The 12,809-nt window shown below is 34.4% G+C and overlaps 1 protein-coding gene across 4 annotated transcripts in view; it reads left to right on the top strand.

Annotated features, from left to right (window-relative positions):
• Positions 1 to 12,809, top strand: part of LOC126718769 (probable hexosyltransferase MUCI70) — an 18,116-nt gene extending 5,307 nt beyond the window's left edge. The window contains exons 1-9 of one of the 4 annotated variants that reach the window (XM_050421110.1): positions 3,293 to 3,452; positions 3,687 to 3,944; positions 4,032 to 4,139; positions 5,907 to 6,259; positions 9,788 to 9,999; positions 10,245 to 10,501; positions 10,608 to 10,786; positions 11,209 to 11,314; positions 12,335 to 12,809. In XM_050421110.1, coding sequence (XP_050277067.1) covers positions 3,725 to 3,944; positions 4,032 to 4,139; positions 5,907 to 6,259; positions 9,788 to 9,999; positions 10,245 to 10,501; positions 10,608 to 10,786; positions 11,209 to 11,277 — 1,398 coding nt within the window. In that variant the 5' untranslated portion in view covers positions 3,293 to 3,452; positions 3,687 to 3,724 and the 3' untranslated portion in view covers positions 11,278 to 11,314; positions 12,335 to 12,809. Of the gene's footprint in view, positions 1 to 3,292; positions 3,453 to 3,686; positions 3,945 to 4,031; positions 4,140 to 5,906; positions 6,260 to 9,787; positions 10,000 to 10,244; positions 10,502 to 10,607; positions 10,787 to 11,208; positions 11,315 to 12,334 lie in introns of those variants that run through there. The other 3 variants (XM_050421109.1, XM_050421108.1, XM_050421111.1) reach the window with 3 other exon arrangements.

The following is a 12,809-nucleotide window of genomic DNA, read 5'->3' as shown; positions in this document are numbered from 1 at the left end:
GGAAACTCGAGTTCTAAAAAACGTGCTACATAACTAAATAAGTTCAAGTCTGTGCTATTTTTCTAAATATTTTCAAAAATCATGCTGTTGGGCAGACAATGCCTCATTAGTCATCGTTTTCGAGTTAGATAATACTATATGGGTTTTACTAATCTATACTCTAAGGGCATACATTAGTAAACCATTCTAGAACAAAATTTATGGCAAATTGAAAAGTTTCCTAAAAATTTCTTAAAATTGATGATTAATTAGGGCATATATTAACCAGACCTATACTAACTTTCTTTTCAAGGAAAAAAAAAGTTAATAACAATTTAGAAGGTCTAGGGACACTACTTTTGTACCACAACTATTGGAAATATGAGATACCATTCTCCTAGTTAAAGAGAGTGGCGGGCTTCTTTAATAAGATATATGTAATAAATGAGTCATGTTAATGGGCACAAGTTTGATTATTTTAAGTGGGAATCAAATCATATATGGTTTGAGTTGAAAATTGAATACCATACTTGCCAATGGGTGGTTGAATGGCGAGATATTGGTTCAAGACTCAATAAGTACAAATAAAATAAAAAAAGACTCATTAAGTACATGTGTAATTTACCAATAAAAAAAATGCAATTCTTTTCACCCTTACCCAACCGCTGATAGGTCAAATCAATTTGGTATGACTCACATTTTTTGTCACATTAAAAAAAAATTACTTTAACATTTTGTTTCATATTTCTCTCAATATGAATAAATAAATACAACACTCAACAATGATAATTGAACAACATTCAAGTCTTCATGTTTATACTTCAATTCTAGTAGTCTACTAGTCCAATAATTCCACAAAATAAGAAGGTAAATACATACTCCTATTATACATGAAACTTAAAACAAAGTTAAACCACCAATCAAATTTAATAAATGCATATAGCTTTAAAAAAATAAAAATTGTTCTAGGTATAAAAATAAAAATAAGAAGGATATCTATAATAATAATAATAACATACAAAACATTAGTACTAGATTCAACACTTCAAATTTTACAATTTATAATTACACATAAAAAAGGAAGTAGAAATTACACATCAAATTTAGGAGTGATGTCATTAGCATTTTCTTATACGACATGACACATATGATATAACTTGAATGTATAGATATACATTGAAAATGAATCAATACAAAATTTAAAATGTTTAAATGTTTTTACAACTTGTCAATTGGCAAACAACTTGGGTCGGTCATAGTTTGACCTAGAGGTGTCCAAACCAACCTGCCAACCGACCCACCTGGTAGATCCGATCCGAGAACCGATTGACCCAATGCCGGTGATGGGTCGTCGCCCCCAAAACCCGAGACTGACAGGTTTGATCATGAAAAACCGAAAAAATCGACCCGACCGTATTATCACCGGAAAAAGTCGTTGTTTTCCGTCGATGGGAGTGTTTCGCCGGTGGTTTTAGTATGATCAGTGGAGAAATGGCTTGATATCTGCGTGATCCGGCGAGATCTCATCGAGTCTGGCCTGATCTCAGCATATGCAGCCCGATTTGGTACAGATTCGATGGGTTTCAGCAAGATCCGATGGATTTCAGCAGAATTCGATGTAGTTTTGCAAATTTCAACCCTGACCGAGAACCGACCGATCTCTGACGAGGTCCAACTGTCTGAATCGACCCCTTTTACTGGTCGGCAACGGGTCCATAAATGGTAGACTCGAAGTAATCGGGTCGATGTCAAGTTGGGTACAAATCTGACCCGGACCGACTCGTGGACAGCCCTAGTTTGACCCCGTAAAGTAAAGTCAAAACTAAGTACTTCATTTTTTATTTTATTTTATTTTTATAAAGTCCAAATGGAAAATCCAATCCATCATGTAGTAATTTACAAATTAATCATGTGTACAAATTTAATGGTCATTTGACTTGTTTAAATTATTTAACGAATGGACAAAGTTTTGCACCAAGGTTTGTAGGATGTTCACAGGTTAGTTCGGGTTAAATTTATGATCAACTTGCGATTGACCCGACCAAATTGGGTGGAAAATTTTCAGACTCGTTGCCAACCAATGAGAGTGTCAAATCAGATTGGCCAAATTGCGTGTCCAGTGCTGATTAGTTTGGTCAAAATTAGCAGAAGCAAATGAATGAAAAAATAAGTCATGAATTGGCGAGATCTCGCCAGATATGACGAAGGTTTCACCGAATATGGTGAGAACTCACCAAATCCGGTGAGATCTCCACCAAATATGGTGGAGATCTCAATGGATCTGGTGGTTTTCCACCGATCTCTCATTGGAAAACTATTATACTTCGCTGAATTGGTTGGTTTTCATGGTCGGGTCGATTAGCTCGAGTTTTAGAGGAGCAATTCAGATTTTAAGGGTGGGGACCCACCACCGACCACTATAGTAGTTGGTTCAGGTGGCAAGTTGGTTGAATATGGTCGAGATTGGTGGGTGGGTTAGGTCTTCAATTGGCCTGGACACCCTTAAAGGTTTGGAAGAACCTCCTTAAACTCACACAATTAATAAGACCATATAAAATTGTTATGTGACTACAAATATATAGATTTTAATTGTTATGCAGTGGGTCGAAAAGATTTTCTTCAAAAATGATATGGAGGATTTCAATTATTAAGCAATAGTAAATTTTCCTTGTGAATGAATCATGTCATTTAATACAAGTGAATTATGTTATAATATTTTTTTTTAGTGAATCATCTTATAAGCTACTACCTATTGTGTCCATTTAGAACTTTCCTTATGAATGAATCATGTCATTTAATACAAGTGAATTATGTTATATTTATATATTTTTTTGAAGTGAATCATCTTATAAACTACTACCTATTGTGTTCATTTAGTTAGAACTTTTCAGGCCAAAATTACATTGGTAGTGTATATGGGTGTGAGGAGGAAGTGTATACGGATGTGAAACTTCCTTCTAGATACTTGAAAATTGACCCTTATTCAACACTTTATAGATACCTATATTTATGGAGTGATCATCGCACTGAAGGTATGCTTTTCAATCTTGTATGTTTTTCAATCTTGTAAACGTAATATGTGTGGTGTTGCACTCCATAAATAGCAAGCCACTTTTTCTAAAAAGCCCAAAATAGAAAAGCTGAAACAATTATTATTATTATTTTTTTGTGAAACAAAAATAGCTAAAACAAACTTAAATGATTCATCTATAGAATAGAACTTCAAAACCCAAAAAAAAAAAAAAAACCACTGTTCCCCTATAAGTAGAATCGTATAAATACTTGAATCCATTATCCATAAATACTTGAATCGATACGCACCGAAGGCAACGCGGGATACGTAAAATAGTTTGCCGACAAAAGAAACAAACTCGACGCTGCATTACTGGCGATACACACTCGCAGTCGCTCGCCTCTCTGCATTTTGCTTTTTTTCACTTCCCTTCATTTTGGACCGTCTGATCTCCGATCAGGTAAATCCCCTTATTCCCCAAAATTGATTTTTTTAATCTAAATTTATATAACCCTCAAAAAAATTTCCATAATTCTTGTTCTAAATTAACGTTGTCAAGATTCAAAATTTGTAAATCAGTACTTTTGAATTTTGTTACATTCGAACCCACAATTAAAAAAAAAAAAAAAAAAAAAAACTACTATTGTAAAAAGTCTCTAACTTTGTTATTATTATTGTCTGAATCCAATGTTAGAACAAAGTTTCACACAAATGAGAGTGTGCCTATGAAGAATGGGTCTGTATAGGCACACTAGTGAATTGTTACCTGAGAGACGAGGTGGCGGTGGCGATGGCAGTGGCGGCGGTGGCGGCGGCGGTGGTGGTGTTTCTCGGCGAGGAAGAAGGTTTGGTGGTCGAATTACTAAACAAAGGTTGTCGCGTTGGGTCTTCGCGCTTGCATTGATCTTCATAGTTTATTTGGTAGTTTCCTGTGTAAGGATGTTCTTTTTTGGTGAGTTTTTAGGACTTAGAAGCTTTGTTTTTGCAATGTGCATTTTGTTTGTGTGTATAAATGTGTTGTGTGTTACTTGTTGTTTAGGTAATGTGGAAGATAAAAGGGTTTTGATATCGCAAGGAGTGGAAGAAGATGGGGTTTTGGGGTCTAATTCTGAAAGACCACCACCAAAAAGCAACCGTCGTAAAAAGTGTAAGAATTGTTGGCTTTGCATAGTTTTTGTGTTGGTGTTATTAGGTTCTATGAGTTTAATTTTTGTGTGTTCAATTGTTGAATTGAAAATGAAGCTTTAGGATGACCCCTGTTAATAGGAAATACTTGAATGAAATGAAAATTGTGCTATTATTTTCAACATGTGTTTATTATGTATGGCGATAGTGTTACTTCAAGCTGTACAACATCATTTTATTTGATCATTGTTTTTCTAATACGGCATCTTGCATAATAGGTTTTTAAGAAAAAGAAAAAGGAAAAAAAAAAAAAAAATCTTGCCATTGCAAACGAACAGCCACTTTGCCCTAACTGTCATCTAAATGCTGTCATTTTCGTATCACCCACATCCACACAGCAACAAAGCTAATTTTCGGAATTCACACATGCATGTGATATAAGATACATGTGATCTTTATAAGCATTCTGTCTCTCAAGTGCCATGTGGGAGAAGATATTGAATTGTAGAGGGGCCTATCAAATGTTAAATTACTTTTAAGGCAAACTCATTTGGGAAAAAAAAAGTACTAAATGCTTTTAAGTTTCTTAGAAAGATTTTTTGCGGACTAAAGTCATTAGATAGTTTTTGTTTTTTATTACATTTGAAAAAAGTGGATAATTTCAATCTACAAAGAGTGCAAGCGGGGAGAATCTTAAAAAGGATCATGAACCATAGGATCTTTACTGCCAATCACAGCTCACCTATAAATGAAAAGTTTATTAATCACACAAGAGGTTACCAAAGACAGTAGACACTAATTTGTTACTGTTGTATTATAATTATGTTACTTGTTTTCTATCAGAAAAAGAGAATCATTTAATACTTCTAGTCAAGAAATCTGTATCTCCATGTAAAAAGTAAAAGAAGAGGAGGGCTTGGCCTTAACAAGGGAGGAAAAAGTAAGGGAAAAGAAAAGAGAAGATACACAAACCATAATACATGCTTTTGTAGAGGTTAGGTTTGTGTCTATATCATCATTCTAAATAAGACCTTCAAATGACCCATATGGCCACAGAGCACCTGAATAAGAAGAGAATTGATACCTTCTTCTGCTCTGCTCATATTACTAGAATTGTTCTGCTGAAAACCAATAAAATTTATTAATCTTTGCCAAGTAAGGGATATAGGTTTAAGATGAGAACCAAAAGCGATGATTGTTAGCGAATAGTTGCCTTCATGAACTAGAGGTTTCCTTCTGACAGTTCAATTGGTGTATGTCCCTCCCCCCACCCCTTCAATTGTGTGCCTCTGTGTGTGTGCATGCAATTGTTTTCCTTCTTTTGAGTTTTTTTTTTTTTTTTTTTTGGGGGGGGGGGGGGGGGGGGTGGTGGTATTGGGAAATGCCAAAATGGTGTTGGAATGTGAGAATTAAGATGTAGCACCTGAAGGGATGGAGCTTGGTATTACACTTTTACCCATATGTTTCAGACTGTCCAGCTGCCTACAAATTGGCCAAAGTTTGCTGCATTAATTAGATAATAGATCCAATGGTACAACCTGACACAAAGTAAATCTTATCACTTGAATTTTTAATTTCTTTAAAAATCAAAAATACTTTATCAGCATTGACACATTTCCTCTTGCAGTCATATTAATATATGCCCATATTCTTATAATGATGCAAACGATGTCAAGCGGAATTAATTCAGTTATTTCTGCATATATATTGAGTTTTAGTGCTAGTGCCTCATCATTCCCTCTATTTGACTTAATCCTTGTGACTTTTCTTCCATTTATTCATCGTTCAGTTTTTCCTTGCGAAGTTGCATTTGCCGAATCAGTTGATGATCTTGTTGAACCCAAGGATCTTATGAACTTCACACAGTTTTTACTAGAGTATGTTGACAGAGAGGAAATATATCAGAACCATTCTTTGGAACCCAGATTTGGAGGTCTTCAAACTCTTGCAGAAAGAGAGAAATCCTTCTATGCAAGAAATCAGACACTTCATTGTGGTTTTGTCAAAGGACCACCTGGGTACCCAAGCACTGGATTTGATATAGATGAGATGGACAAGGCATACATGTATACCTGTAAGGTCGTAGTATCTTCTTGCATTTTTGGTAGCTCCGACTTTTTGAGGAGGCCCACACGCAATCTGGTAAATGAGCTATTCTTTTATTTTGTTTCTATCATGATAACATGAAGTTAAAACAATTTTTAGTCAAACACTTAGTAACTTATGTTTTTCTAGTAGCTGGTTGCTGCTTAAATTATTTTACTCCATTTAGCTATTTCATTCAACTAAGCATCATTTTATTTTCTTCTTTCTAAATCTGTAATATCATACAAACTATGTCCACCAAAATTATACATATTTTAATGAAAAACAACTACTCATAAGAAATGAGATTTGAGGCTCAACAACTACTCATAAGAAATGAGATTTGAGGCTCAACATTCATTTTTATCAATAATCATATTCCATTTAGATTTCACTCCTTTGAACCATTCTCGTTTTCAATTATAATTGGAAAAAATATATCTTAATGTACCCTTGTATGTGAACTAGGGTGTCCCCTTTTTGATATTAATAAATCTTATTACTTATCCAAAAAAAAAAAAAAAATCTTAATGTAAAGAGAGAGGAGTTAAACTTGAGGATGTAATCGTCTTTTTGTGGTCCACATGAACATACCTCTGCTTGGTTGGAACTGAGCTTAATTGAAACCATAATCTACATGATGTTATTGTTTGAACTTGAAAGATTATCAACATTGATGCAGTATGAAGTTGCAAGGATAATAAAAAGAAGAAGCAAAAAACAGAACAACCCAAGGCTTCACCACCTAAGGAGGCTTGGAATCATCACCAAGCTAGAGAGAAAATATCTCAATTCCATATTATTCATTAAAATCTTATATTCTGTGGAATCTTTATTTGAGAGACAGGAGGAGAGTGGGATGAGGAGTTGAATGTGGGATTTAAGAGAAATTTTAATGATTGGGAGATTGATGGGGTGGATTCCTTCCTTCATTTGCTAGAATCTTATATTCCCACTAGGAAGGGGGACGATAGGATCAGATGGAAACTAAGGTGTAATCGGAATTTTACTGTGAGATCTTTTTATGAGACCTTATGGGGGTCATCTTCTGTGTCTTTCCTTTGGAAAGCTGTATGGAGGGTTAAGGCTTCTCGTAGAGTTTCCTTTTTTGTGTGGACAACGGCTTTGGGAAAAATTCTTAATTGTGATTAACTTATTAAGAGGGGCTATAGAATGGTGAGTTGGTGTGGTATGTGTCAATGTAATGGGGAGACTGTGGACCACCTTTTGATACATTATAGTGTGGCTTTTGACTTATGGTGTTCTGTTTTTTGGATGTTTGGGATTTAGTGGTTATTACTGGAGAAGGTTTTTGATTTATTATGTGGATGGTGGATTGGGGGGTCTAATCATTTGTCAACAGTTTGGAACCTTATTCCCTTATGTGTGCTATGGACTATCTGGGGGGAAAGAAATCGACGTACTTTTGAAGATGTGGAGTTTACATCAACTCAATTACTAGCATCTTTCATTAGTTCTTTTTATTAATGGGCCTTTTGCTGTGGGTCTTATAGATAGTACTTTTGTTTAGATTTTCATAGAGTCAATTCATATGCAAATATTTTTCCGATTGTAATTCTTTAGACTACTTCATGCCTTTAATTCATGAAGTAGTATCTTATCAATAAAATTATTCTTACCTATCCAAAAAAAAAAAAAAATCAACATGACAATAATATTTCCTTAGGGGACTGTAAATAGAGTCCCAAATTACATTAGATAAGGAAGGGAAATCAAATCATAATAAGATAGAAATCAAATCCCGTAAAACTCTCAAAATAAATAAAATTCAAATAAATCCAAATCCCATAATTCAAATTAATTCAATAAGCTCGACCAGTGGAATCAATTTAACATTAATCTGGCATCTGCACCAAATGTGGTGGTTGATTTCTTTCGATTCTTGGCAGCCAATTTACCTTCAGGGATTGGTTGAGATGGAAGTTGACAAAAAATGGGGATTTTACTATCCGCTCATATTATCATAAGTTACATGGCTCTTCTTCCGTTGTTTTTCCGTGGAAAGGTATTTGGAAGGTTAAGGCACCCCCACGTGTCTCTTTCTTTGTTTGGACAGCCGCATGGGATAGGATTCTCATGGGTGATAACTTGCGGCTTAGAGGTTTTGATTTTGTTGACTGGTGCATTATGTGTCGTTGCTGTGGTGAGACAGTGGATCATTTGTTGTTACATTGTGGAAAGGCTTATTTGCTGTGGTGCTTTGTCTTTAGGATTTTTGGGATTTCATGGGTTCCCTCATGTACGGTGTCTGATTTTCTATTTAGTTGGTGGAATTGGTTGGGGAAGCATTCATCTTACATTTGGAACTTAGCTCCGTTGTGTTTGATGTGATGTATTTGGAAGGAACGCAATCGGCGAACGTTTGAGGATTTGGATAGATCTGAGGACCAAATGCTTGCTTTCTTTTTTGGTTCCCTGTTTGATTAGGCTACGGCTTGGGGATTCACATCTAGTGACTCTCTTCCTCTATTCCTTAGCTCTCTTTCTTTGTAATTAACGTATTTTTATGTTTTTGCTTTTCCATCTTTTTTGTACTTTTGATATGCTGGTGCTAATTTGCATCTAGCAGTTTTTTTTGAATATATTTTTTCTTACCTATCAAAAAAAAAAAAAAAAAAAAATTCAATTAGTAGCACCATCTTTAACTTTGAAACTGCATCAAAGATGGACAAAGAAAGTTTTTGTTCATACAAATTATGATAGTACATTTTTCTTCTACCAAATTTTTTTGAGATGAGTTCCCCTCCCCAAAAATAATCCTCAAACCCACAAAAAAAAAATCATTTTCCATTAAAGAAATGAGCGAATTCTACTTTCCTAATATCATGAAACTCTATTGTAAGATTTATAAAGTATTGAAATTTGGTTATGTTGAAATTTGTCTTCTTGAAATGCTAACAACAGCCACTTTTTCATCATGTTTCAACTACACCTATTACTTCTTGCTTTCTTTTTGGGTTCTGTTTTATTGGTATGGATTACAATAGGCTTTCCTGCAGTTTTATGCTTCTGTAGGCTTGTTTAGTTTATATATCCATTATTTTCAATTGGAGGTAATAACTAATAGGTAGACAGTTCAACATGTCTTTATGAAGCTTTACTTAATGCCATTCCAGAGAGTTGAAAAGTAGGATAGACATGCTACAAGTGAGATTTCCCTTGAAGAATGGAGATGGAAAGTTCATTTAACTTGAGATTTCCATTTCTAGAAACCTTTGATCTTAATTTGAACTTTATATATATATATATATATGATTCTTGGATAATTGATTTCGTTTTGGCTCTATACCTTCTCAGACGTTTCCGGTTGTGTGCTGGATGAAATCTTTATTTATTTACATTTTTATCTTCTATTTTATTTTCAAAGATTTATGAGCTCTAACGGTTGATATATGCTTACTTATGTGCTATAATCTTATTGTGCTGAGGATGTTGGGCAAATTAATGTTTGAGTATGTCATAATCATAAATGTGGATTCTATTTGGCTACTTTGTAGTAGATTTAGGTTAATATGCCTATCTTATATCCTTTCAGTGATGTTCAAATATTCTCTTTTGTTGCAGATCAGTGAATATTCTCAAAAAAATGTTTGTTTTGTTATGTTTGTGGATGAGCAAACGTTCAAAAAACTATCATCAGAAGGAAATACTCCTGATGATAGAGGATTTGTTGGTCTATGGAGAATTGTTATTGTGAGGAACTTACCATACGAGGACATGCGAAAAACTGGAAAGGTGCCGAAGTTTTTATCACATCGCCTCTTCCCTTCTTCTAGGTAATTTAAACCTAATAAGTCTTTGGACACAACAAATTTCACAATTGCTTTTCACAACTGTTGAGATGGCAGGTTGTGATTCCCATGTGAAAGTGATGTTGTATTAATCACAATTTGCCACTTCAACAAGTTGTGAATTTTTTGTTGTTGTTAGCATTGTTGATTTGAACTATGTTATAGCCATCTACTTTTGGTCCTTCTCCTCATAAATCCAAGTTTTTCTTATATTCGGAGTTTGTTTGAAGGTACTCAATTTGGCTTGACAGCAAGATGCGACTTCTGATTGATCCAATGCTGATAATTGATCACTTTTTGTGGCGAACAAAATCAGAATATGCCATTTCAAACCATTATGATCGCCACTGTGTCTGGGAGGAGGTACTCCAAAATAAGCGTCTAAATAAGTACAATCACACGGCCATTGATGAACAGTTTACATTTTACCAATCTGATGGACTCACCAAGTTTGACCCTTCAGACCCAAATACTCCTCTTCCAAGTTGTGCGTGTCATTGATTTTTCTATTCATTGGGAGATTGTCTTTTACCTTGATTTGCGATATCGTCACCATCAACCTGTGTGCTAATATGGTGTCCTTTACCTTGCAGATGTTCCTGAAGGTTCCTTTATAGTACGGGCACATACACCAATGTCAAATTTATTTTCTTGTCTTTGGTTCAACGAAGTTGACCGATTTACTTCACGTGATCAACTAAGCTTTGCATATACTTACTTGAAGCTGAGGAGAATGAATTTAGAAAGACCATTTTACTTAAATATGTTTAAGGTAACACATTTTCTTTTAGTGATTCATCGTAGTTGTCTCTGTATTATTATAATTTCTATGTCATAGATTAAGTAATTTATTTTTTCAGGAGCTGTGGTTAAAATGGTTCCTAGAACTACTCTAATCATACATTTGAAATAGGTTGATTTTGCTGGGATTGTAATATCTGAGCAAACGCTTAATGTGTATGAAATATGTTGATTTTGCCGGGATTGTAAGATCTGAGCAAACACATAATGATACATCTTTAATGTGATGTTTTCCCGGATGTGCTTGGAACTTGGAAGCAACTATAAATGAAAATGACTTCTAATTAGCCTCTTTAAACTTGTTGCTTTAATATCTTTGAAACTATAAGCATGCTAATATTGTATTTGGCTTGTAATGCATTTTGTTTTTTTTTTTTTTTAAAATGTATGCAGGATTGTGAGCGCAGATCACTAGCAAAGTTATTTCGACATAGGGCTGCACCATCTCCTCCACCTCCTTGATCAATTGAAAATTTGAAATTCTTTGAGGTTATGCCTGGTAAGATTGAGTTGATTTCCATTTACTTTTTGTAATTCTGATTGCTTCGAGACGTGTTTTATTCTGTTCTTATGTGTTGTCATAACAAACCTTTATGATTGAACAATAAGATTATTTTAATAGGATTATTATGATATGACTTTGGTGGAGTCTCAAGCATCATTTCAAGAATGGATTCCAACTTAGCACCACTATTTAAACTCAACTAGTAGAGTTTCTGCACATATGCACTTGTTATTAGTTTAATTTTTTTGACAAAAATTTGTAACCTTTAGTATGTTTAATAATGTATGATATAGTGATTGATGTATAGGCATGTTTCACGCTTAATCAAGAATGCAAATATCATTTTGATAAAATAAAAATGCAAATATTCTCTCACTTTTGTGGGGTGTAGAAGAGCCGAAGAGATAATTGGTAGGCAGCATTAACCCTAATTTATTTATTTATTTTTTTTGGGAGGCTAATTTCCAAACTTGAATATGCAAATTTTCGCTTTTGGTAAAAGGCAATTGCCATTGCACCAAGACCCGACCTCTTACACCCAAATAACTAGTAATTGTATCTAATAGGAATTTATGCCTTTATTGATGCTTTTGCATCACATGGAAATCAAATCTTTGCATATCGATTCCTTTAAAATCAAAGGCAACGGGGAAGGGAAGGAATAACAAACTAAAAAAAATCAAATATTCCAGTGGTTTGCTGATGATGAGAGACTGAATATTGTCTTCACATTCTATTTATTTAATCAGCAAAAACTGACTACTGGCTATTAGAACTACGAAAAGAAATAGAATATGAAAGAGAAGATCAGATAGTGAACTAAACTGGTAGGGGTATGAACCATTATATTATCTGCAATCCTTAGAAGCAACAGTAATGCGTGTATGCGTTTGAGATATCATGGCTGATGGATACTATTGCATGACTTCTTTATTTATTTTTTATATAGGCCCAAATAGTTTCTATTTACAGATTTTATAGAAGTTCATGACAGTATTTATGTTGTCTATGCAGGGATGTATACTGAATGTATATTGGGCTGTACCGTGGGTGGCTTTTTCCTTTTCCCACTTCCCAGAATCAACTTTGGCGCAGGGTGGACCATAACCAAGCCATATTCTCTAGCTTCTTTCCTTGCTGCCAATGAGTGTTTCAACTTTCAAGACTATCCTATTGTATAAGAATGTGATGGGATTCAATTTTGGCCTTACAAAATAGTAATATAACTAGTCAGGAGTTGTAGTTTGGGAGGATAAATATAATTGTGTTTGATTCCCATGAAATTCTTTAAGAGGGCAGGGCAGACTGTATTAGGTTTTAATTTGCTCTGAATTATCATAATCATGGGTCCTAAAAGGATAAAGGAAGGCTAACAAAAGTTAGGGAGCCTTTCCCATTCTACTTTGTATTACTTTTTGTGAATATATTTTTAAAAAATTACTCCATAACTGAATGAATACATGGCTTTATGCCTTCTCTTTTGTTTTTA

The sequence above is a fragment of the Quercus robur genome, chromosome 3 (genome assembly GCF_932294415.1).
Source record: "Quercus robur chromosome 3, dhQueRobu3.1, whole genome shotgun sequence".
Taxonomy (NCBI): Eukaryota; Viridiplantae; Streptophyta; class Magnoliopsida; order Fagales; family Fagaceae; genus Quercus; species Quercus robur.
This window is presented reverse-complemented; position numbering and strand designations above follow the sequence as displayed.